This window comes from Cinclus cinclus, chromosome 11 (assembly GCF_963662255.1).
Source record: "Cinclus cinclus chromosome 11, bCinCin1.1, whole genome shotgun sequence".
NCBI classification, from domain to species: Eukaryota; Metazoa; Chordata; class Aves; order Passeriformes; family Cinclidae; genus Cinclus; species Cinclus cinclus.
Window position 1 is genome coordinate 7770518 of NC_085056.1, and position 24984 is coordinate 7795501.

Consider the following 24984-nt stretch of genomic DNA (forward strand, 5'->3'; position numbering starts at 1 on the left):
CCACGCGTGTACGGACCACTTTACACAGGAGCCCGATTGCCACCCCTCTATTTGGTATTTACTAGCGCGACGATGAAAAAGACTTTCCCAAGGTGTCCCGGCTGCCCAGCGCCAACTGAACTCCTTACTGCCGGGCGGCTGAGCAGGACTTCCAGTAATTACTGCTAATTAATCACGGCTTTAGCTGTTCAGGAACCAAACACAATTAAGGAAGTCCTCCGGGATGCCCGCGCCGTTACACATCCCTGACACTGCCGCTTCACTGAATGCGAGTGCAGCCACCCGCAGCTTCTCAGGGCCGATTCCTCTCCCCGAGACCGAGGCGGGAGGGAACCCCAGCACCAACCGGCCGCCCCGGGCCGGGGAAACCGGCCCTCAGCCTTGCCGAGGCCCCGGCAGGGTACGGAGCCAGCACTTTCCCGCGCTCTGGGGAACGCTCGCCTCGGGAATCGGCCACAAGTCACAGACCGGCCCGGCCGCCCTCATCCGGCCTAGGCCCCGAGAAGTCCGCGACGCTCCCCCTCCACAAACCAGCGGCCCGTCCGAGCCGCCGCCGGGTGGGCAGAGCTGCGCTCACCGTGCGGATGGTGGTGGATGCTGCTCCGGCCTAGGCGGGCGCGCCGGCGGCCTGCTCCGCCATTAGCGCCGCGCCTGCGCGCTACCCTCCCGCGCCTTCTCCAGGGGGCTTTCTGCGTGTCTGGCGCGCGCCGTGTGGCGGGGAAGGTTGCCCTTGGCGGTGCCTGAATGATCACGGCGCTGTGACAGCGACTTCCTGCACCGAGAGCCCCTCCGAGAAAACCCTCAGCCGCCTTCTAGCATGGAGATTTGGAGAGGCGTTAGCTTCCCTCGCTGCCGGGCGGAGCCGAGCGGCGCTAAGGCTCAGGCACCGCCTTCGGTAGCCCCGACGGACCTCACGGCGGTATTGACCGCGTCAGCTGCATCCCAAGATGGCGGCGGCCACGGCGCCGGGACCGAAGGCGCCGCCGGGGGAGAGTGGCGGCCCCGCCACCTCCGCCCTGTCTATGGAGCGTATCCAGTCTCTGACCGATCTGGCGGATCTGGAGGCCGCCTACAGCCGGCTGTGTGAGGAGGAGGTGTGTGGGGCCAGGAATGGGAGGCAGCGGAGCCCCGAAAAGCGGAGGCCTCGCTGTCGCTGTACCCCTCATTGTTGGATCCTCTCCAGAGGTCTTTAATACGGACTTAGCCGTTCCTGGGGCCCAACCTGGCGTCGGTGTCGCCTTCGGAGATCCCTTAATTTTGAGTAGCCTGGAGATTCTGGGATCTCGTGCTCTAGAAGCCCGGCCAGGGGAGGAGTTTGTGGGTTATCTGACATAAAAGTGGTGTAATGAGAATTCCAAAACCTTTGGTTTTAAATGGCAAAACCATAAAGATTTAGAGGACTAAAGAGACTTTAGAGAAGATTTATTTGTAGTGAGCTTTTGGAAGCACTAATGCCTTGCTAGCTCTATGTCCTTGGCTTGGATGTAGGGTCTGTGGATGAATTGCTAGTCTGGAGGCGAGCTGAAGTTACACAGTTACACAGCACCTTTTTCGTCCTTTTTTTAATTTTTCAGAAAGTCGTGCAGGAAGAGCTGGATGCCCTCCTGGAGCAGCAAAGCACTATAGAGAATAAGATGGTTGCTCTTCATCGCATGGGGTTAGTGTGCCACCCCCCCCCCCACCCCCTTCCTTCTCCTTGCTGCTTGACCCAGATACTCCTTTCAGTGTTGTAGGGGAAGCATATCCATTCTCAGAAAATGTCAGACTTTGAATCAGTTTGTGATAGAGAGCACCAGCTGGATCCTCATCCCCAGGTGCTCAGTTCTCCTCAGCAGTACTGACAGCTATGCCCCCACCCAGACTGACCCATTTTGGTGTAAGGCTGAGCACCTTTCTTAAAGTGCCATCTCAGAGGATGCCAGGTTTCAGCATCAGTTGTCAGATCAGGTGTCTTGTGCCAAGCTGTCTACAGCTGTGACCAAATATTAACGCCTCTTCAGGATAAACTTGTACAGGCAGGCTGGAAAGTCATCCTAAATGGCCTTGTGTCTAGTAGAAGCTTGGAGGAAAGGTTTACAGACTTCAGAAGTGGAGAATGCCATAAGGGCCCAGTGGCTTGTTCATGCCCTGTGTGGTAGCAAGGCACAGTCGGTCTGTGCAGCCTCTTCCAAAGCAGTCAGTCTGTTCCTTTCTCCTGCTTTGCTCCCAGAGGAATGGCATGAAATGAGTGAGAGTATTTTGACAGGACCAGCTGTGTTTGGAGGAAGAGCCATCCTCTTTGCACACCATCTGGCTGGTTAATGTCTGCAGCTCAATTCCTGTGTGTTCCCAGCCCTAACCTGCAGCTGATCGAGGGGGATGCCCAGCAGCTGGCAGGGATGATCACCTTCACTTGCAACCTGGCTGAGAATGTCAGCAGTAAAGTCCGTCAGCTCGACCTTGCCAAGGTAACTGGGCTGAGGGGGGTTGGAACTTGTCACCACCAAGCTGTGTTCTGTGCTCACAGCACAACAGATGTGCCATGCCTTTGGTGGGCAGGTGGACTGGAAACTATGTTCTTTATTTTAGCTGTGTCTGGGCTCCTGGAGATTGCATGGTATAAGACTGGTAGAATCATAGAATGGTTTGGGCTGGAAAGGACCTTAAAGCTCCTCTCATTCCCAGCTCTCCTGCTGTTGACATGGACATCTTTCACTAGACCAGGTTGCTCAGAGTCCCATCCAGCCTGGCCTTGAACCAGGGAACTTCCAGTGATGCTCGTACATATAGCAGTTGGATCTCCAGCATCCCCTCCTGTCCATGAAGCTCCTGGTAGAATACCCTGAAAAGGGTGACTAGCAATCTTGGCAACTACACAGTGCTGAGAATAGTGGAGATGGCCATTGTCTCCCAAACCAGGTCAGGAATCTGGCTGTTCTATTCCTTGTCTGGGGACAGGCTGAGGGGTGTCGATGCCAACACTCAACACGACTGCTCAGATCAAACAGATAATGTGCAGCATTATCTGTGGTCTCTGCCTGTTTGTTACAGAGGATTTTGGCCTCCAAGTTCAGCCTCAGTTTTGACAAATGCTGTCCATCCTGTGGAGCCACTGGTCTTAGCACTTTTTAAGTACTGTGGGATTTTTGCTTATGTAGTAGTTTTGTTGTGTAGAGAAGTGTTGCTTCAGTGTGTTTTTCCCTCACGTTGTCTTCTCACAATTCCCTTTCCCTGGTCCAACCCACAGCTGGAAGAATTACTGGTTGACTTTCTTGCAGAACCGACTCTATCAGGCCATTCAGAGAGCTGATGACATCCTTGACCTGAAGTTTTGCATGGATGGAGTTCAGACAGCCCTGAGAAATGAAGACTATGAACAAGCAGCAGCTCATATCCATCGCTATCTGTGTCTGGACAAGTCGGTGATTGAGCTCAGTCGTCAGGGCAAGGAAGGTAAGCACTGTTTGTGAAGAAATGCTGATGAGTCACCTTTCCAGTGGATACCTAAAGGCTGCTCATTTCCTGTGGATTGCCTCAGCCCAACAGACAAAGCAGATCTAATGATGGCCAGAGGTCTTAGTATTTTATAGACTGACTTAGGGGCAAACGTTTTTGAAGTGTTATTACATCAGAATTATCATTAATTGAAAAGGAAATTCCTTGCACACAGCTGTAATAGTATTTCAGGTGCTAATTAGGTAAAGGACAAAATGTTCAGGCCAGAAGAAGTGAGAGAGAAAGCTACATCAAGAAGAATTGTTCTTATGTTATGGTGCACTACCAAGCAGAGCAACTGGACATGAGGGAATAAATTGCTAGATTGCTAAGAGGAGAATCCCAATGGATGTATTGTCATCCTCCATGCAAAATCACAACATTGCATCATGCACCAACCTGTCTGTCTGTGCCTGTAAAAGAATTCCAGTGTGTCTTTTGCCTTCTAAGCTTGGGACTGCACAGTACTGGTCTCTCTGCTGGGAAAAAAAAAAGTAGCCCTTGATACAGTGCTAACATTGTGCTGTCACTTTTTACCCTTTCTTTTCCATCCTTTTGACCAGGGGGAATAATTGATGCCAACCTGAAACTCCTGCAAGAAGCAGAGCAGCGTCTGAAGACAATTGTTACAGAGAAATTTGACACAGCTATGAAGCAGGGAGACCTGCCCCAGGTGGAACGGTTCTTCAAGATCTTTCCTCTGCTAGGCTTACATGAAGAGGGGCTGAGCAAGTTCTCAGAGTACCTCTGCAAGCAGGTAACAGGCTCTGTGACACCCAGGGGAAAGTGAAATCCAGTCTCTGTCAACAGATGTTGTGGAAGGAGATTTTGGTGGTGGCTTGTTAACCTTAAAAAATAGCACTGGCCATAGTTCATATCTCTCCCTGCATTTACATGCTGGGATAGGCTTTCTGGTGTCTGAATCCAGATCCAGGGAGCTGCTTGACTTCTATGTCTTGCTCTCTATACTTGCTAAAAAAATCATCCAATGAGCCTGGAAATAGAAGAACAAGTTTCTGCCTTTCCTTGAGCCTTGAGTTTTCCACAAGAGAGGAAAGGATCTCTGTTCAGATGAGGAACAACAGCAACAGCTCTTGCATTGGGAAGGTCAATGGAAGCTGTCTAGGGCAAGGACAGAAGACCCGTGGGATGAAGAATACCTTTGGGTGTTCAGCTGACTGGTCCTGTTGTCATGCAGGTGGCCAACAAAGCAGAAGAGAATCTGCAGCTGGTGATGGGGACAGACATGAGTGACCGCAGAGCTGCTGTCATCTTTGCAGACACCCTGACACTCCTCTTCGAAGGTAATCTTCCTTTCCTCTTTTCTGATTGTTTGTAAATGGTCTGTGATGAGACTTTCCATCAGTTTAAATACTTTTAATTTTAGCTCACAAAATGCCTCATTCCCCTTTGAGCTACAGGTGTTTCACACTTGAGGGACAGGGACACAACTAGTAGGATTTATTCTAACCAGGAGAGGGCATCACAATAAGCAAGTTTTCCTGTGTACCTCTCATACAGGCACAGAGTGGATTTGCAAAGGATTTCTTGGCTTCCTCCAGGAATCAGACTCTTCCTGTTCTCTGCATCCTCAAAACAAATGGGTATTCCCTGGAGGTTTCTTCAGACTTGCAATTCTCCAGACAAACAAATCAGATCCCTTAGGGATGAGCAGCTGTTGGTGCCTCCAGGCCTGGCTCTTCAAGAAGCACCACAGGAGCTTGAAAGCAGAGAAGGAAGGGAGAGAAGGGAATATGAATGCTCTGTGGGAATGTTGCCAAAGACAGTAATTGAGATCCCATGGTGATTAACCACCTTCTCTATGAAATCTGCTCTGGTTCCAGGCTGCACCCCTGCCAAGTTACTCTCCTAGCCTGGCACCATTAGAGCTTTCTTGGCAGTAGTGGCAAAAGAGGGGGAGCACTGCTAACTTTTGGAGCAGAGTGTTTGTGAGAAGAAAGCAATATTGTAGAGATACTTCCTTGGAGAGAAGCTTTTCCTCCAAGGAGTTCTCGCCTTTGCTAATGCTTGCTCCCTGTGGTAAGTGTGTGCCCAAGAGCCATCCCTAGGCTGATTTTTCCCTGTAACCTTATAGGTGCTGAAAGCTGGGACTGGGTTTGGATGGCAGTTGTGCCCCCTGCCAGATTTAGCTTGTGTGGCTTTGTCCTGGGGAAGCTTCATACCTTGTATCTTGCTGGGCTGAAGGGCAGCTGGCACACAGGGAGTGTGTGAGTGCAGGAGTTCTCTTTTGGGACAGAGAGATGGCTTCTGCTCCAGGAGATCTATATTTGTGGAGTGAATGAACCTTTTTTAGGTTTGGTCTGTGAACCTGTGTAGCTCTGCTGTGCTTTGGGAACTGCTGGTTTAGTCTCTCCCCTCTCCCTGCAGGGATTGCTCGCATTGTGGAGACCCACCAGCCCATTGTGGAGACCTACTATGGGCCAGGGAGACTCTACACCCTCATCAAGCACCTGCAGGTGGAGTGTGACCGGCAGGTGGAGAAGGTGGTGGACAAGTTCATCAAGGAGAGGGACTATCACAGGCAGGTAAGAACAATGTGAGGCTGCCTGATGCAGCTAGCTGTGCCCTCCATCCAGTTCTATGGGGCTCCCACTGCCATAGGGGCAGCAGAGTTTCACCTTGTGTATTGAGAGAAACCTTGCTTTATTCCTTATTTACCTTGATAGCTGAAGGGGTTCAGCCTCTAGCTGTGCTTTCTGATGCAGAGGATTCCTTTGGAGCAAGGTAAATGCACCTTGGGCACTCTTTGCTGTGCAGATCTGTAGGGTGCTTTCAATACACCTTCCCCACTGTATTGTTCCTGCTTAAATGCAGGGCTGCTGTTACTGTCTCATGGTCACATACCTTGGTGCCTCTGGTCAAGTCCCATCCCACCACCCTTCCTGGCAGGATGGGCTCTGCCTTGGAGGAGGAGGAAGTGAACTTATGTGGTTCCTTCTCTGGCAGTGCTTCCTGCAAAGCATTCCTATCACCTCCAGTGAGTAAGCAGTTCCTTAGGGGATAGCACAACAAGTGTCTGGTAACTCCAAGTCAGCAGCAAAGAAAGAAATCCCTTTCTTTTGTGATTGCAGTTCCAGCAAGTGCAGAATAGCATGATGAGAAGTTCTTCTGCAGAGAAGATTGAACCAAGGTACAAAGAAAAACTCTTTATGCTCTCTAACCTTTCACTCTTGAGTTGTTATTAACGCTACTTAGCATTTAGATAACTCTCCCGCTCTTCCAGAAGCTTTGTGGGTATTAATTCATAAAATCCAATTGTTAGGTGCCCTTCACTGCCCTTCTATAAAGGAAGCTTCTGAAGTGGGGCTTTATTTTGCTTAGTAATTAATCCTAAGCCTTGGCTCTAAGTATTCCTGGAGGGCTGTCGATATCACTGCACATGAAGGACTGAGATTTCAGCTGCCTCTGCCCACTACCCTTTCATAGCCAGAGTACAGTCCTTGGAGCCCACAAAACATAGCAACTCCCTGGATAGATAATTTGTGACAGAATCAGTAATAAGTCTTTGGGTCTTACTTCATCTGTTCTGCTGCTGCAGCAGATCCATACCATCACTTTCTTGACAATGAACTGCAGTGCTTTCAATCTCCCTCTTTTCCTTCTTATAAATATTTACATAACCCTTAAGCAAGGCTATTTGAAAGTGCACCCAGCTCTTCTGGGACTGCCTGACTTACAAACATGCCTTGAAAGAAAACTTAGGTTCCTCAGGGAAGATCTGTCTGTGAGCCTACATAATTAGTATTTCAGCTGTAATATCCACTTACTATTTGCTCTGAGTAACTCTGCATGCATCCCAGTTTTCTGATTTTTTTTCTTTTTCATCTGTAAAATAAAGGTGATGTTTTCTTCTCCCATTTGTGCACCATGAGGCTTCAAGCAGGATTTGTAAAATTCTTCTGTGCACACTGATGAAAAAGCTGATGTGTCAGTCTTTCTTTTTTTCAGTCATCTCGGGTCTGAACACTGTGTTCTTCAATGTAGCATGCTTTTTTTGTCTCACATTTTCCGAGCTGTTGAGCTTGAACAGATTCTTTATCATCTGCAGAGAAACACATGAATCTGTGCCCAAAACACATATGTGGAGATGGCAGGACCCAGGTATTTTCTAACACTGGCAACATAGGGCTCATGGAATGTAGCAAAACTGAGGTAGGGAAAGACTGATGAAGATCTCTAGTCAAACCTCCCACTCAGAACAGGGTTCATTTTGAAGTTACATGAGGTTGCTTTGAGTCTTGCAGTCTTTACCACTGTGATTTCAACGTGGATGTCCTCACACCTGTGAGGAAAAAGAGGGGGAGTGTTGCTAAATCTTGGAGTAGAACTGGTGAGAAAAAAGCGGCTTTGTAGAGATATCTCCTTGGAGATGATTTTTGGGGATATTTTGATTGTGTGTGTATGTGCGTTTGCACATACCAGTTATTCTGTTGAGCTTTGCCACTCAATGGCACAGATGGAAAGGGGCAGTACTGATCTCATAGTAAGGGAACAGAGAACACACTACTTAACTGAATTAAATTAGTGCCTCTCCTTTTGTAGTCTTGCTGTCTTGATTCTTGCTATTTCTTCCAGGGAGCTTGACCCTATTTTAACAGAAGTCACTCTGATGAATGCCCGCAGTGAGCTCTACTTGAGGTTCATCAAGAGACGAATAATAGCTGATTTTGAGGTGGGAGATGCCATGGCCTCAGAGGAGGTAAAGCAAGGTAACACCTTGAATACCAGTACTCAGAGGCTCTGCTCATCAAAGCCAGAAATGGAGATATACTTGAGTTAGTGGCAGTGCAGAGTGACACAGGGTCTGCAAAGACAGTTGGGGAACGCTCTGTGGAAGACAATTTTGTAGCCTAGACTTTGCAAACCCGTTTATAGCACTGGTTGTTCCCTCTAACAGGGAAACCTACATGAAGAATGATTGTAGAGTATAACAAAGTGAAGTCCCCAAAGGGAGGAAGTGCCATTTGGTCATTGAAGGCACAAATCCTAAAGGTGGAGGCCATGAAAAAACAGGCTTAAGGTTTTGGTACTCCGTAGAACTCTGGAAATCACTTTTGTCACCTGGAAAATCCATCTCAGCAATTTCAGCTCCACAGTTGAGGCTTGTGATTTGTTTGAAGCTGGGCTTGGCAGGTGTGTGTCTGTTGGGGGCAGCAAGGGGACGTGGTGGAGCTGCTGCTGGATCTCTTGTGTTCCACAGAGCATCAAAAATACCTGGACAAGCTCCTCAACAACTGTCTGCTGAGCTGCACCATGCAAGAGCTCATTGGCTACTACATCACCATGGAGGAATACTTCATGAGGGAGACTGTCAACAAGGTAGGAGAAAACCTCTAAGATGTTTTCTGTGCGTGCTCCTCAGTCCTCTGGTGAGCATCCCAAGAGAGGGATATGTGTACATGGAAAATCTGCAAGTTGTTAGGAAAGTCTTTTGTTTCCCTTGGCCTTGAAAAGCAAGTGATTGCTTCTGAACTTTTACTTCAGGCATACCCCAGGTATCTTTCAGGTCTATGGGCTGTTGCAAACTAGTCACAGTTCTGCCAGCCACACAGAGTACAGTTCCCCTCAGGGTGAAGTAGGCAGATGGGCAGTTTGGTCTCTCAGCTCAGTGAGCTCTGGGCACTGAGACAGCTTTCTTTGCAGGCTGTTGCCATGGATAGCTACGAGAAGGGCCAGCTCACCTCCAGCATGGTGGATGATGTGTTTTATATAGTGAAGAAGTGCATTGGGCGTGCTCTGTCCAGCTCCAGCATAGACTGTCTCTGTGCTATGATCAACCATTCCACCACTGAGCTGGAGTCTGACTTCAGGTAATGAAAATACTCCAGGTTCATTGTAATGTGCCTCCACCTCGTGTTCTGCAAACAGTGGTTGCTGTCAGATGGTCTTCCTTGTGTTCTTTACCTTTGAACTTCTGGTTTGTCATCTCCATGGAAGATGCTTGTAGGAAGCAGTGACAGGTGTGGGAAGCTGGATCTGGGCATTGTTTCTCAAAGTAGTGGTGTTCCACCTGTGGGACAAACAAAAAAAAAGAACCTCATGGCCCAAAATCCCTATGAGATGGAATTGCCTTGTAGCATTGGAGTCGTATCCTGCTTGAGGGTACATGATCATCCCTAATGGTTCTCTGGGTTACTTAATGACTCAAACTTGGACTGAGACTGCAGAAATTGTCCTGCTGTTTTTCATTCCATTGTGGGAGTGAGTGCCTGAAGACAGCAGGCAGCTGTAGGCAGGATATTCAGGAAAGCTCAGAAATTGGATGGTTATGTTTTCCTTGCAGCATTCAGATGCTGTCAGGAGGTATTTTCGAGCCTTTTTTTCCCCTTTGAAGTTCCACTATAATTTTCAGGTCAGATCTCAGACAGAATGTTGTCCCCAGGCACAGAGCATAATTTTTTTTTGGCTTACTCTAAAACCTGGTGTGTTCTGCTTGCCTATAGGGAGGTTCTATACAACAAGCTGAAGCAGGGCTTCCCAGCCACAACCTTCCAGGACTTTCAGAGAGGGGTGACCAGTGCTGTGAACATCATGCACAGCAGCCTGCAACAGGGCAAGTTTGACACCAAAGGCATTGAAAGTACTGACGAGGCCAAGCAGTCCTTTCTGGTGAGTTTGGTGACTGTTCTAGAGTAGAGTGAATTGGGGTGGGGAGAAAGACAATGGGAAACTCTTGGGAACAGAATTGGTGTGACTGTTGTGTTCAGAGAACCTGAAAACCTGTCCAGGTGTGGTGGGTGGCCTGCTGTTGGATGTCTGGTAGATGCTTCTGCCTCACCTCATGTTTGTAGAGCTTCCACACCAGGCCTGTGCAACTGTGATCCTGTGAGTGCCTCTTGGGCTGCTGATGACAATTCCTTCTGGGCTGAGGAAGAGTCTGTGCTCTTTTGAGGTGTCCACCAATCCTGTTCTTCACAGGCTCCACAGAGAGGTTGATGGGGAGCATCTCATTCACATCTTCCTCCAGATAGAAAAGTCCTGGTCCAAATCAGCTCCTTCACTTATCTGATTGAAGAGTTTTTATTAGAGCAGAGTTGTCTACTCTGCTTGGTCTGCAAGATCCTCCTGTTGCCTTCTAACAGCAGAACTGCACCTTGAACAGGCACTGGGAGCATTCCAGACCCTGCAGAGAGCATCTGAAGGGGCCACTTGTTGCTCCTGTCTTCTGCAATATAACACATCCTTTCCCATGCTGGAATGCTGTGTAGACTTTGCATTGTGGAAAAGACCTCACTGGGAGAGCATCTCTGGTTCTGCTCTCTCCAAATGTAAGCAGACCTGTGGGCAGAGACTGAGGGCACTGGAGAGGGGCTGGCTCACTGTGACTCATCTCCCTCGAAGTTGTTGTGAACAGTCAGTGTTGAGGTTCCTTGGAACTTTCACTGTACAAGGAGAGAAGGCAACAAAGGGAGCAGGAGGGACTGAACTCCTTCATCTCATAGAATTCTTTGTTACAGGTTTCTGCATTCCTGAAGCAAAGGGCTTAAAATGCCAGTTCTTCTACTGAATTTCCTCATTCATCTGTCACTTTGCCTCATTTCCCTGTTTGCACAAACCCCAGCCTTACACTGACATGTAGTTCAGCTTTAGCAGGTAGAGAACAGTCTATTCAATGGAGAACAGATACTCATCTGGCAGGGGGGCTGCTGATTCCTCCTGCCTGTGCCTCCCTGTTTCCCGTGCTGCTCTGGACACAGTGTATAAAACATCACCTTCAGCCACTCCTGCTCTGTTCTTCATGACACTTACAGAAAGGTGGGGTACATTATGGCTTCCATCCATCACCAACAAGCAGGGCTTCACTGCAACATCATGAACAGGATGATGAGGAAAAACAGTAAGCTGTTCTTGAACTCTGTATTAACTGGGGGTTCAGCACATGTGCTCAGTTGCTGGAGTTTAGCTTCATGCAGTTTGGTGAATCTGCAGTGCTTTGATCTCACAGTAGCAACTCTGTTCCTTAACTACTTGAATTTCAGTCAGTTCTGTTAGCAGGGCATGAATTAAATGTGTGGATCTGGGGATGAGGTGCTGGGAAATTCCATTTAATCCAACTTGGGTTTGTTTTGGGTTTTTTTCAGGTGACCTTAAACAATGTGGAAGTCTGCAGTGAAAACATCATGACCCTAAAGAAGACTTTGGAGGTGCAGTCTGTATTCCTTACTGGTTTTTCCTAAACCAAATTTGTAACATCCTCCCCTGGTGGGGGTGGGGGGTCAAGTAAACCATCTGGACTCGGATATGCCTGAGTTCCTGAGGTCTTTGCCCTTCACCTTAGGGAAGCAATTCTGAGCTGGCAGAGCAATTTCTGGCTGATAGTAGCAGCCAGAAATACCAGTTCCTCCAGCCTGACTAACCTGGTGCAGGAATAATATATGCATCATGGAGAGTCTGCAGTTCTCTGGTGCCAGGCTAGACAGCCCCTGGCTTCTGTTCTTGATGTCCTTTCTCCCTGCAGCTGGAGCCAGCAGCCTCTGCCTTTGCAGGAGCAAGAGTTGGGCTCCTGTCCTAGCCCACACACTGGTAGGCAGCCAGAGCTCAGCAACACAAAGGGATAAAAACTGCCCAGGTTATTAATTTGCAGCTTGCTCATGGATCTCTTCCCTGCAGAGTGACTGCAGCAAACTCCTTAGCCAAGGATTCGGAGGTGAGCAAGCACAAGCCAAGATTGAGAGCTGCCTCTCAGACATGGCTGCTGTCTCCAACAAATTCCGTGACCTGCTGCAGGTGAGTGTCTCCCCAAATTACTGCTGGCTTCCAACACTGGCTGCTGGTGTCTTCAGGGAGAACTCTGGCAGGAATGACATCAGCCGAGGGCCAGGCCATGTCTAACTCCAGGAGTGCTGGGTAGAGTGCAGGAGGGAGCAAATCAGTCAGCTTTGAGGCATAGAAACAGACCCAGCCCGTTTACACAGCCACACCAGCTGGCAGCTGCATAAAAAGCACTGGAAGCAGCTGCAGAGCCAGAAGGAATGTTGCTTCATTTGTCCTCACTCAGCATGGACTTGCAGTTGGTTCAGCATTTTCCAGAGAAGAAATATTAATAGCATTTCCATCTCCTCCATTATCCCTCGTGGCACAGCACATTGTCAAGTTGTCCACAGCCTCATTAAGTAATGCTGAAGACAGGCTGTTGATAGAGAAGAGCTGCTCTTTTCTCAGGTTTCTCCTTTCCCAAATGCAAATACTCCTCAGCATGGAGCAGAATCCTCTCTATCTAAATCCAGTCTCCAGTGGCATGCTGGGGCCTGCTGTCCTAAAATGTCACAGTGGTCTCTGGCAGGGAGAGAAGCAGGAAGACCTAGTACCTCATGTGGAAAGAAACCAAGCAAAGGAGAATATTTTTAACCAGGTTTGCCTATGTACTTCACAGAGGGGTCAGGTTATTTTTTTGTTTGGCTTTGCAGTACAGGCCAGGCAGATGCCTTCAGTTCAGCACTGCCAGCAGGTCCCCTTGGGAACTGTGGTCAGTATTGAAACCAAAGAGCTCATCAGTAAGGAGTAAAACTCTCCAGTCTGACTCTAGTGTGGTTTTAAAAGTGGCTGTAAAGCAATCCAGAGGCTGAGGAGGAAGCTCCTGTGCTGCCTGAATCACACAAACATTGAATTTGCCTCAGAAAAGGACAATTACCAGCAGTGACTGCTCAGAAATGCCAGTTTCAGTTAAAATCTTCTATTAAATGCCAGTCAGAATTGGTACCAACACAGTTTCATGCTGAGTGAGCTTTCGTGACACCTTGCTGAGCCAGAGAGGGGTGGCTGGCAGGAGAGGGCTTTAAGAGCTCTCATCACAGGGCACAGAACAGGCTTTGCTGACAGCCTGCTGCTCAGGGGAGATGGCATGTGCTGGGGTTATGATTAATTCAGGGAACTAACCGTGGTTACAGCTTTTATCCTCCTTTTAGATTCTCCTACCAAGCTAAGCTGCAGTGGAGGTGGGAGGCATCAGTTGAGTTCAGTCACAGTGCCCTGGCTGGTGCTGTCTGAAAAAAAATGGAGTTTGCATTTTTTTCTACCCCATGTGCCTTGATCCTGCAAGGAAATCTGTAGCAGGGTGGGATGGGGGGGGGAGCACAAGGCCTTCAGACCACATTACAAGTCAGCACAACAGCAGCTTCTGGGCCCACATCCTTCCTCCTCTTCTTATCATGGTGTCCTCAGAGCCTTCCAGCACCAGAAGAGTGTGGGATCTGGGCCTTCTGGGTGCAGTTTCCTGTGCAAATCTGTGGGTCGGTGTCCCCAGCTGAGAATGGGAAGCAGCATCAAGACAGCCTGTTTGTAAAGATTTTGTGCCTGACTGTCCACTCTTCTTGCTGTCTCCCTCAGGAAGGTCTCAATGAGCTCAACAGTACAGCCATCAAACCCCAGGTGAAGCCATGGATCAACCTATTTCTCTCTGTCTCCCACAACATTGAGGAGGTGAGGCTCAATGTTCTCTGCTTCTGGCTGTGCTTGGGCACTCTCCATCTTCTGCTCAGCAGCAAAGAAAGAGCAACCACTGTTTCCTTCCCCTCAGTTATCTGCTGTTTCCTTGGCACACAGAATCAGTAAAATACCCAGATCTTGCTCTGCAGCTGAGTATGAAAGGGGACATTTGGCAACAGAGGAGCTTGAGAAAACGGAAGGGATGTAGTGCTGCTCCAGGAGGCACCTCCCTTCCTGTCCTCTGGGCTGTTGGCTGTGGTTTACTTCAGGCCACGTAAACATCCCTTTCTGCATTTCACTGTCAGGAGGAGTTCAGTGACTATGAGGCCAATGATCCCTGGGTCCAGCAGTTCATCGTCAACCTGGAACAGCAGATGACAGAGTTCAAGGTGAGAGAAGGAGGTGGCAGCCTGCCAGGCTTTGGCCAGACCTCCATGTGGCATCCTCCAGCTCCTTTCTTGCTCAGCAAGCAGAGGTGTCTTCCAGTGCCTTGCAGGGCTCTTAGGGATCCACTCACCCCCTTCTCCTGCAATTCTTAAAGCCTGCTTGCAGGCCCCACATACCTGGATCACCTCTGTGGTGCTCTCCGCTTGCCAAGCCTGCAAGTTCTTATTTGTAAACTTTCCTAGCCTTGGGCTTTAGGGATTTGTGCTCAGTTTTTCCTGACAAGAATGACACAGGTTTCTGCTTCCAGGCTGGACTGTCTCCAGTGATTTATGATACTCTCACTGGTCTTATGACCACTCTCATAGCCATTGAACTGGAGAAAGTGCTGCTCAAATCCACCTTCAGCAGGGTAAGCAAACCACTTTTCTACCGTGTAGTCTGTCTTGACTGCAAACTCTCAGTAAAGGATGGGGCAGGGCAGATGCAAATATTACCCTCTACCCTCAAATATTGCCCTATAAAAAATTCTGCAGCCACCAGTGACCAGCTCAGGGTCACCTTTACATCAGCACCCACAGGGACAAAGTGGGATTGGTGATGGGACTGAGAAGAGCTGGCACCAGTAAGGGGACTGGTTTTTAAGGTGGGTCTAAACATAACCCACTTAAACCTGCAATAAATGGTCTAACTGGGACCCACCTGCTCAGAGACCTTCACCGGTGATTTTAATTGATGTCTTGGCACAAGCCCTGGGTCTTCTTGGAGAGTTAACAGATCTCCCTCTGTGCCCACAGCTTGGTGGTCTGCAGTTTGACAAGGAGCTGAGGTCCCTCATAGCCTATCTCACCACAGTCACCACATGGACCATCCGTGACAAGTTTGCCCGTCTTTCCCAAATGGCCACCATCCTCAACCTGGAAAGGGTGAGCTGCACTTGGTCTACTGGGGGATTGTGGGAACACCAGCTGCACTGCACCTGACTTTACTGAGTTCATCCAGATATCACAACTACAGGGGGTGGAGAACCTGCAGATGTTGCCTCGTGCCTGATGGTGCTTGAGCTCAAACTTACCTGTGAGGGCAGTCTGTGCTGAGCCATCTCCTACAGCTCCCCTCTTTTTCCAGGTGACAGAGATTCTGGATTACTGGGGTCCAAACTCAGGTCCGCTCACCTGGCGCCTTACTCCCGCCGAGGTCCGGCAGGTGCTGGCTCTCCGCATCGACTTCCGCAGTGAGGATATCAAGCGGCTGCGCCTGTAGGCGGCCGGTGCTTGGATCAGCACCACGCTGGAACTAAGGGCAGGAAGGTTGCAGTCCTGGAGCCTGCTCAGATCCTGTCCTGGGGCTGGCTGTTTGATGGTGTGGGATTGGGATGATGTCTGCCCTTCTGCTCACATTCCTTAGAGCAAAGGGTTTTCCTGGGCCCAGCAAGAAGACCTGCCATCCTTCTGTGGGAGCAGAAACAAGGCACCAGAGGAATCTCTCATGGTGAGAGCAGGATGATGCTATTCGTCAGAATGCAGACCAGTACCTGTTCCTGACTCCCTGTGCTCTGCTGCCCTGCAGGAGGCCACAGGTCAGGACCAGTGGGAGCTGGTGTGGCTCAAGTATGGGTCTGCTGCTGCAGCTGTGTTCCCTCTGTGCCCCCAGTTTAAGGGTCACCCACTGGAGTCACAAATGCTGAGCCCTGGCTGTCTACTGGTGGTGATGGGGACTGTTCTGTGGAAGGGAAAAGGAGTGATTTCCTTGGGAAGGTGCTTGGAAAATCACTAGAAAGCCGCTGAAGGAAGTGGGGCTGTGTCCCTGCTGGCTCTACACCTACTCTGTAAATAAACCTTGCTTGGTTGAGCTGCAGTCTCCAGGGATGTGTTTAGCTGTGGGCCTGGAAGGAACTGGAGAGATGTGGGACAAGAGCTCTGCTCTGCTCTGCTCCAGTTCTCTTCTACCCTGTGCCAGGGCATCCAGAGGATTTTCCTTGTCTTGCCTGGCTGCCTCCTGTAGCTGCAGTCTGGCACCGTCTCCCTCAGCCAGGGCCATGGAGGGGGATGACCAACCCTTGCATGCAGGTTCTGCCATTCCCACCCCTGGAAAAGCTTTCCTCATGTAATGCTGGGCCTTTGCTGTCCTGTGAAGAGGGAGCAGCCTTGCTAGGGACAGAAAGGCACAAACGCGTGCTCGGAACAAGCTTTTTTTATTCAGACTGACTGCATGGACTAGGAGCTTTCTTACACTCTTCACTATTTCACTGCTGAAACAGTACCTCAGGACAGGAAAGTGGCTTGATTCCACAGCCAGCTGCATCCTGGGTGCAGGAGCACTGCATGCTGAACAGGCAGCTTGGGTCCCTGCTGCTGGAAGAGCAGGAAGGTTCCTGCTAGATGCAGCATCTCAAATGGTAGCTTGTTCCCTTTGGAGAACTGTAAAAACTGGAGTGAAACACCAAAATCAGCCTGGAGGCCCTAGCAAACTGTCCCTCCAGCAAGGCCATGCAGCAGGGGTAGTTTTGCCTGCCTGCACAACTTGTCACAGCTTCTCCAGGCTCTGGCTTTTGGGGCAAGTAGCAGCACAAAAAGGCCAGATGGAGACCTAAGGCACCTGCTGGAGCTGGCTGAAAAAGCTGCCCCTAAAGCAGTGGGGATTTCGCTGCATCTGTTCGGGATATCTGCCAGGAATGGGCCAGGGCTAAAGTCCTTCACACAGCCCTGTCCCCTCCAGGGTGAGCACCATCCTTCATATCACATCCCACGACCTCCACAGAGAAACCACCCGTGTCCACTTCGATGCTGTGGATGCTGAAGTTGCCCAGTCCCTAGAAAAAGAGAGTCACAGGTTGGGGCAGGAGCCAGCAAAGGACACCTTCTCACCTCCAAGGTCCTGGGAGGGCATTGGAACAACAAGCAATCACATCCCATGTGTGGAGGGGAGAGATGCTCCTCGTGCTCTATAAAAAGCTGGCTGCAAGCTGCCTTCAGCAGTGGGGGGCTCACAGCTCACCTCAGTGTTTGCCAGGATCTGGTGCAAAGCCTCTTTCTGCCGAGGAGCTTTGGTTAAGATGTAAAGGAAACCACCACCTCCAGCCCCAGCCAAGCACTGCCCATAGACATAGGGCCGGAGAGCATCCATCATGCGCCCAACAGCCAGCGGCTCACAGCCAGGGGCCATGCACTTCTTCTGCTGCCAGTAGCAGTCCAGGCACTTGCCAAGGAGCAGTAGGTCACCTACAGAGGAGAGAATATTGTAAATTACTTGTCTCTGTTTCTCGCCCAAGGGCAGAAATGTGCTCAGCCCAAGCTAAATTCTGCCTTCTCTTTTCTAGTTCCTCCCAGCTCTGCTGGCCGAGCAAGCAACCCCAGCCCTGTCACGTTGCTATTTTTAATCCTCCACAGGGGGAGGATTTGCTTGCTTTAATGCTCCAGCTTTCTCTCTGCAGCAGCCAAGTAAACCTGCTGCACTGACCAGGCACGGCCCCCAGCCCTGTCACCAGTGGTGTACTGCTAATGGAGCAGATCCAGCACATCTAACCCCCTCTTCCTCAAAATCTTTGTTCAAGCCTGAATTTTGGGGTATTGCCTGTTGAGTGTGGGCTCGGGGGAGGTTTTAAAGCTTCTGCTTTGAGCTGCAAGAGACTGCACACCCCCCCCCCCCCCCCCCGCCTTTTTCCCCTCCAAGACTGTGTGCAGTCTTCAGCTGTTGAAAGGGTCAACCTGGCCCAGGGAAAGGGGCTCACACCTTGCCTCAAGGCCTGGGCACACTCCTCAGCACTGCTCACCAGCGCGTCAGCATTTTGCACAATGGAGGGCAGCCTGGCATACCAGTTCCTCACCACATCCTGCAAGAGGTCAGAATGTCCCTGTCACTGTCCTCCTGGCTCTGGCAGCACCTGGGGAGGCAGTGCTGTGCCCATGGCTTTTGGGTGCCAGCTCCCTCTAGGCCGGCAACACTCTGCACAAGTGAAGGGGATGCCACTGAAGGCCATGGGGAACAGAGGCCAGCCTGTGACACCCAGAGGCACCCAGGTATTACCTGCAGCAGGTTGCGGGCCAGGCGAGTCTTCCCCGTGTACACCAGCAGCAGGTGATTGTTCAGGGTCTGGGTAAAACCATCAGGGACTGGGATCTGCTCCACTTCCACTCTGAGTGGCAGCTGGGCCTTCGACCGCCCGATTTTGATGCCAGGAATGAGCCCACCAACCTGGTCCTGCCAACCACCCCCTGCAGGGCAGAGGGTCATCAGTCACTGCTGGGACCCCCACCTTGTGGGTCAGCTGCTCCCCCAGGCCCTACCTGTTGTGAGCCTCTGCTCCAAGTGCAGCACAGCATGGATAAGGGACTCAGTGCTGGCAGCCTTCCCTGCTGCCTGGTACAGGGATGCCATCACTGCTCCTGCCAGGATGCTGCTGGTGCCTGCAGGGAGCACAGGTGGGGCCAGGGTGGTGAGGCATTGTTGTGTCCCTGAGGATCAGGGTGCAGCAAGGAGGATATCCCATCCTGATGCTGGCAGCAAGAGAGACTCCCATGCACCAGTGAGGGACTGCCCAGCCCCCTCCCTGCAGACCTACCGAGGCCAGACCCGTGGGGCAGCTTGGACCAGGTGTGCACCTCAAAGCCACCCCCAAAACTCTCCATCAGCTGGGCCCGCAAGGGTGTCTGTGAGGGGAACTGTACAACCTGGGTGCAGATAAAGGCAGCTTTGAGCAGGGCCCCTGAAAACAAAAAAGAAATAAAGCTGATGCCTGCTTTGCTACCCGCTCCCTCACCCCATTGGCCCCAAAAAGGGCCTTCCTGGCATCAACAGGATATTGCAGGTACACAGCCAGGCTGGCAGGTGATCCCTCACCTGGTGCATGTGGCTGGCAGTAATCCTGTAAGTGCTCCAGCTCCCGGCACACCAGCTCTACCACCACCTCGCTCCGTGGTGTCCCGCTGAGGCTGACAAGGCGCAGCTCTGGCTGGACAATGCGCCGCACCCGGGCACCAATGGGTCGGCACCCATCCACCAGCACTGCCACGTCCACCACAGCCCCCCCGTGCTCGTAGGTGATGGGGGGTGTGTCGCTCCAGCCACCTGCCAACACTCACCCATCAGCCTCCTGGGGCACCCTTACTCCTTTCCCCCCCCCGGCACCACAGGCGTGAGACAAGGATCATCTGACTCAGGGAATGCGCTCACCAGAGAGGTCCAGGCGGGCTGGACACATCACCTGCACCCAGTGCCCCAAGGGTGGCAGCTCCACCTGCTCCACGGTGATGAACTGGCATGAGGACATGACTGCCTGCCGGATGAGGATCTGCTCGGCCCCCTCGTAATGCCGAGCTGCTCTCACCAGCAGAGCTGGCCTAGGACAAGAGAGACACTGAGCCCACTGCCACATCTCCATGACAGCACTAATGCCTGGAATACAGTAGCTGCCTCTTGCCAGCCCCAGCCTCACCGGCTCATCCACTTCTGCCGCTCAGCAGCCAGCTCCTGGACACCACCAGCGATGTCCCCACTCTCCAGGCGCCCAAAAGCAGAGGCCCATTCCCTGTTGGCAGCAGGACCACTCCGCAAACCCCCCTTCCCTTGAGCCATGCAGCCCAGGACCTCAGCAATACAGGCAAGTGCCCGTGCTGCAATACCAGCATCACTGGCCGTGGAGGCAACTAGAAAATAAAATAAGAGGCTGCAAAGCACAGCCAGGATGCACCCCAACCAGCCCACTTCTACAATAAGCTATCCCCAGGGGAGCAGGACTTGCATGGCTTGCACCCACCGAGGCTTGCTGGATGCCCTGTAGGTATACCCTCATGGCATCCTGCAATATGGGGGTGATCACAGAAGAGGGTAGGGAGCACCAAACTAAATGCAGCTCCTGAGTCCAGCTTACCCTCATCCAGCGTGCCCAGCATGGCCTCATGGTAGCCCTCGTGCACGGCGCTCCGTGCAAGGGGCAGGAGGCTGCTGTCCTGGCGCCCCAGCAGCACCCGCTGCACCTTGCGCTGGCCCTGCAGGAAGAACAGGGCCTGGCGGGCATCCAGCTCAGCTTCCATGTCCAGGCAGGGCAGCAGCTCCTGCCAGGACATACGCCAGGCCGTTCGCCAGCGTGCCAGCTGCTCACTGGTCACCGTGACCAGGCCGAGCAGCCACAGCACATCCTCCAACCCTAGTGCCTCACGGGCATGTAGCACTGGGAAGAGCCGGGCGCTGAGCAGGCAACGGCTCCTCTGTGGCATCTCGGCATCCCAAAGGTCCCCTTCCCTGATGGAGGGAGAAGTATCACCACTGCCCTGGGGCTCAAGGACACCTTCCATGAGGGGAGCTGGAATGTGGGATGGGTTGGGGTGTTTGTGACACCTGTAGGAGCTGGGTCTCCTCTCCCATCCTGACATGTGGCACCTACCGTATGCCCGTCCGTTGGAAAAACTCAGCCCAGGGCATATTGAGGTAGGTGGCTTTTTCCACAGGGCTCTGCAGGGACACAGAGGGGCTGATCACACTTTGGCTTCACTAGGAGCTTTGTGCCACCTCACAGACCCCCCACCTGCCAGTCATCGAGGCGGCCGGTGAGAGTGAACACGCGGCAGGACAGGTCACGCAACCGGACGTGGTGGCCCTGCAGGACGATATCACGCAGGGGACAGCCCCGCAGAGCTGGTGAGGAGCCTATGTTGAGGCCTGAGAGGAGGCAGCCAGGACCGATCACCAGGGGACCCTGAGGAAGAAGCAACAGTGGCATGGCTGGCCCCCAAATCAAAGCCAAATCCTGACCTTGGAATGGGACAACCACCCTGAGAGACAAGCTGGAGCCACCACAAGTCAGGTGGCAGGATGTAATTTTGTCACAAGGCTGCAGAAACACAGAATACAGAAATTCAGGCCAGGCAACAGCCGCCAGGGCTCACAGCCATAACAGAATCTCCAAAGGAGAGGGTCTGCCCTGGTTCCCAGCTCAGGACAGGACAGAAAGCGACAGCCTCATTCCCTTGTTTGCAGAGGGTGACAGCCACCAGGGTGCCCAACACAAGCCAGAAGGCAACCCCAAAGAGAAAGGGCACCCCAAATCTTACAGCGTTTCCTACATCCTAGACAGCAACATGTCACCCTGCTGCCCATTCAGTGCACTAGGAGCTGTGCATTACCCCCATCTTCCACGTACCTGAAGGTGACAGTGCTGGATGACGCTGCCAGCTGCCAGCTGCACAGCTCCTTCCAGCAGGCAGTTGGTGACTGAAGAGCCATCCTCCAGGAGACAGGGCTGCTGCCAAGGTGACAGAGACATATGGGACCAGGGCCTGGGCACACAGCCCAGAGCAACCCCCAAAAAACACACACGAGCAAGGCTGGGGATGGAAGGACATACATCCACATGGGAATGGGCTGTCTTGCAGAAGCGGAGGTGGCTGGCAGAGCCAGGCAGGAGAGTCAGGCTGCGGATGTGGTCGCTCGCAGAGGCACTCATGTAGTCATAGGATGCGTTGGGAATGCAGGCTGGGGGGGACAGAAGAGCTTTTAGCACACTGACAAAAAATGTGGGCGTGTCTGACACTCATGTGAGCTGGGCTGAACTTCCCCTGTTGAAGGGGTGGGGAGTGAAGACCTGGGGACCTGCAGCTGTGGGGAGACACAGATGACCGTCAGACGCTGGCCACCCCATCTCTCCCCATTCAGGGAAGAGGGCACAAGAATGGGTCACATCACACACACTCACTGCAGCAGAAAATCATAGAATGGTTTGGGTTGGAAGGTACCTTAAAGATCATCCCATTACAACTGCCTGCACAGAGACACTCCACTAGAGTTGGGAATAAAGCACTCACCCATGCTAAGAGGGAAGCCACGAAGAGCTGTCCACAGCACAGAGCGGGCACTCCTCACACTGGCATCGCCACCACCCTTCACAAAATCTTCCTCTGTCATCCCCCCTGCCATGCACAGCACAATGTCGAAGAAGAGGGAGAGCTGAGGAGAGAAGGGACTTGTTGGGTCCAGCCATCTTGAACCCCACGCTGCTACTGGGTGCTCCCTCCCACTACTTCTCCCACCCAGATCTTGCAGTGTGAGGGCAAACAGACCCTACAGAGATGCCCAGCAGTGACACCTGTGTGGCAAAGGGTCCCATCCTCCACAGAGGGACTGTCACCTGGATGGGTGGTGCCCCCGAATCCAGCCCCATGTAGGTGCAGGCGTCCAGAGGAGGGATGACATGGGTGGCCAGAAGCTGCTCGGCAGCATCCGAAGAGAAGAAAACAATCCCACAGACCTGCCAGGCACATCAGGGCTGAGGCTGCAGCTGTAGTGACACAAGGGACGGGGCTGGCAGGGTCACCAATGCCCAAGTTATGCCATACCAGTGGGACGGTGCCATCTGGCCCTGCACACTGCTGGATTTGGGCCTCCGTGCCTTTGTAGATAATGTCATGTACCAGCCCCTGGGAGCAAAACCAACCCAGTGAGCTCTTCAGGGAACCCCAAGCCAAGCAGCCACAGCAGTGCTGAGATTTCAGCACCCAAGAGATCCAAGGACTGGGGATCTCTGCACCTCCAAGGGATGCCTCTTGAAGGGGGAGCTGCCCCAACCTGCTCATTGGTGAGGTAGACCCCATGGTTCCTGGCATATGCTGGGCTCCCAGGCACTGCAATCACTCGGACACCCTGGAAGCCATCCCAGTTGAACCCTGGGGGGAGGGACAGAGACCAGTACCCACTGGGGCAACGCATGTACTCACACTGGGCACAACTGCCTGAAAACCTGGACCACAGCAGTGAAAGTGCCAGCAGCATCCAGCTATGGCCACCTCACTGCACAAGACAGCAACAGCTGAACATCCACACCCTCATGGGAGCACAGCACAGGCTGAGCCAGCTGTGCTGCAGTTCACAGAAGCCTGTCCCATGCCAAAGCTGGTGCTGGAAACAAGGCTGATATCCACTCACCTGGTGTTGAGGGCACGGTGAGGAGCATGTCAGTGCTGCAGACCCAGACGCCAGGTGGGGAGCCCACACAGAGCTGCCAAGAGAAGGAGCATGTGCCCAGGCAGGGCAGGGAAAGAGCCCAGGAAGCCAACACCGCTTCCATCCTGCTGGGAGACAAACCCACCCCCAGGGCCCCATCCCCAAGCTACACAGACCCGGTGTGTCATGGTCCCCAGCAGGCTGTCCAGGTTGCAGACCAGCGCTTCAGCTGCGGCGCCGGGCTCCTCCGCGGGCAGGCAGGTGAAGGCACGGCCACAATCGTCGAAGGAGAAGTCTCGGCCCTGGTGGGACGGAGAATACGGGGAATCACCGGGAGGGAGCGGCTGCAATGAGAGGTCCCGTGCTGGGCCGCAAGTCGGCTCTCACCATGTGCAAGATGAGGATGCGGGCGTCCCTCAGGACGTCAGCGGTCACCACCTGGGAGAGGCCAGCAGGGAACAGTCAGTGGGGACAGGACAGGCACCCCCGCTCACTTCCAGCGTCCCCTCCGGATTTCCAGCCTCCCTGGACCCACCAGAGGCTGCCACCTCTCACCGTGCATCCGGCCCGGGCGCTGAGGTGCTCGGCCGCCACCAGCAAAGCGTTCAGGGTGGCACCGCCGCTGCCCAGATGAGCCCAGGGGTCCTCCACGGCCAGGAGCAGCGCGGGGGGGCGCGGGCCCAGCCCGCCCCGCAGCCGCCGCACTTCCAGCTCTGCCAAACGAGAGGCGGGCGGCGTTGAGAGCCGATCCCGCAGCCGCACCCAGGGAGGGACAAGGGGCGCCCGCCCCGCCACTTACCCCGCTGCAGGGCGGACACGCCGCCATGGCCCCTCCGGCAGGTGAGGAGAAGAGCGCTCCACTCCGCCGCCATAAACACCTCCTCCGCCCCAGCCTAGCGCCGCGGGGCCTGCTGGGATGTTTAGTCCGCTCCCCGCACAGCCCTGGGGCGCTCGTTGCTGAAGGACTACAATTCCCAGCGTGCACCGCGCGGCAAAGCACGGACCCCTCAATGGCACAGCTCACCCCTGTGCCGCTTCCCCCTTGCCCCCATCTCGGGGGATTTGCAAAGGGAGAATGGGGATTTCACGTTTTCTGCCCTAACATGTGTCCCGGCGGCGGTGCGCACCCCTGAGTGCCCTGGGTCACCCCGGTCAGAAGTCCGGTCCCCCGCAGAGTTCTCCGCAGAGAGAAGGGGTGCCCGAGCGGTGGGCGCTGGTGTCGGTTCCCGGTGGGTTGTCAGGGTGGGTGTCCGGTGGGTGCTGGGGTGCGATCGGGGCGGGTACTGGGGGGGGCCGATGCACTAGGGTGGGTGCCGGAATGGGTACCAGGGAGGGCAGCGGGAGATGCCGGCGCGCCAAGTGGATACCGGGGTGGATACCGGGGGATGGGTACTGGGGTGCCGGTGTCCGGAGATGCCAGTGCGCCGGGTGGGTACTGGGATGGGTACCGAGCTGGGTATCGCACTGCGTACCGGGGATGTTCAGGGGGCTGCCGATGCGCCGGCTGGGTACCGGGGTGGATCCCGGTGTATGAGTATTGGGGATGGCGATGCTGGGCACGGGGCTGGGGAGTGTCCATGTGCCGGGGTGAGTTCCGGGATAAATTCCTGAGATGCCGGTGGGAGAGTGGGCGCAGGCGGCCCCTCTCGGCTCCTACAAGTCCCACAAGCCCCGCTGGGCGGCCCAGGACTACATCTCCCAGCCTGCCGGGCCCTTCCCCCCCTCCCCCGCCCAGCGCGGCACGGC

At 53.1% G+C, this 24984-nt stretch overlaps 3 protein-coding genes across 4 annotated transcripts in view; 1 reads left to right on the forward strand and 2 right to left on the reverse strand.

The window, feature by feature from the left end:
• The window catches only part of SF3B3 (splicing factor 3b subunit 3), a 29201-nt gene extending 28539 nt beyond the window's left edge, over window positions 1–662 (reverse strand). The window contains exon 1 of the mRNA XM_062499956.1: window positions 578–662. The gene's annotated coding sequence lies outside the window, so the exon portion shown is untranslated. The remainder of the gene's footprint in view (window positions 1–577) is intronic.
• Window positions 663–1020: 358 nt separating this feature from the next.
• COG4 (component of oligomeric golgi complex 4) lies at window positions 1021–16149 on the forward strand. Of its 2 annotated transcripts, XM_062500097.1 has the most exons (19): window positions 1021–1094; window positions 1575–1657; window positions 2333–2447; window positions 3258–3432; window positions 4038–4231; window positions 4673–4778; window positions 5863–6020; window positions 6567–6625; window positions 8071–8204; window positions 8696–8814; window positions 9139–9305; window positions 9939–10104; window positions 11577–11639; window positions 12106–12222; window positions 13822–13914; window positions 14226–14309; window positions 14615–14716; window positions 15102–15230; window positions 15433–16149. In XM_062500097.1, the coding sequence occupies exons 1-19, from the start codon at window positions 1023–1025 to the stop codon at window positions 15565–15567; spliced, it is 2271 nt and encodes a 756-aa protein (XP_062356081.1). In that variant the 5' UTR covers window positions 1021–1022; the 3' UTR covers window positions 15568–16149. The 2 variants fall into 2 exon arrangements, with proteins under 2 accessions (XP_062356081.1, XP_062356083.1); XM_062500099.1 differs by lacking the exon at window positions 11577–11639.
• Window positions 16150–16591: 442 nt separating this feature from the next.
• FCSK (fucose kinase) lies at window positions 16592–24111 on the reverse strand. The gene is given in 23 exon segments (XM_062499995.1): window positions 16592–17116; window positions 17302–17525; window positions 18037–18136; window positions 18331–18518; window positions 18591–18710; window positions 18866–19009; window positions 19144–19371; window positions 19477–19643; window positions 19739–19949; window positions 20174–20544; window positions 20687–20738; window positions 20812–20998; window positions 21443–21544; window positions 21647–21774; window positions 22104–22245; window positions 22427–22546; window positions 22635–22715; window positions 22864–22961; window positions 23221–23293; window positions 23415–23540; window positions 23626–23676; window positions 23794–23951; window positions 24038–24111. Coding segments are annotated over 23 exon segments (3261 nt in total). The 5' UTR covers window position 24111; the 3' UTR covers window positions 16592–16999.
• Window positions 24112–24984: the final 873 nt, after the last annotated feature.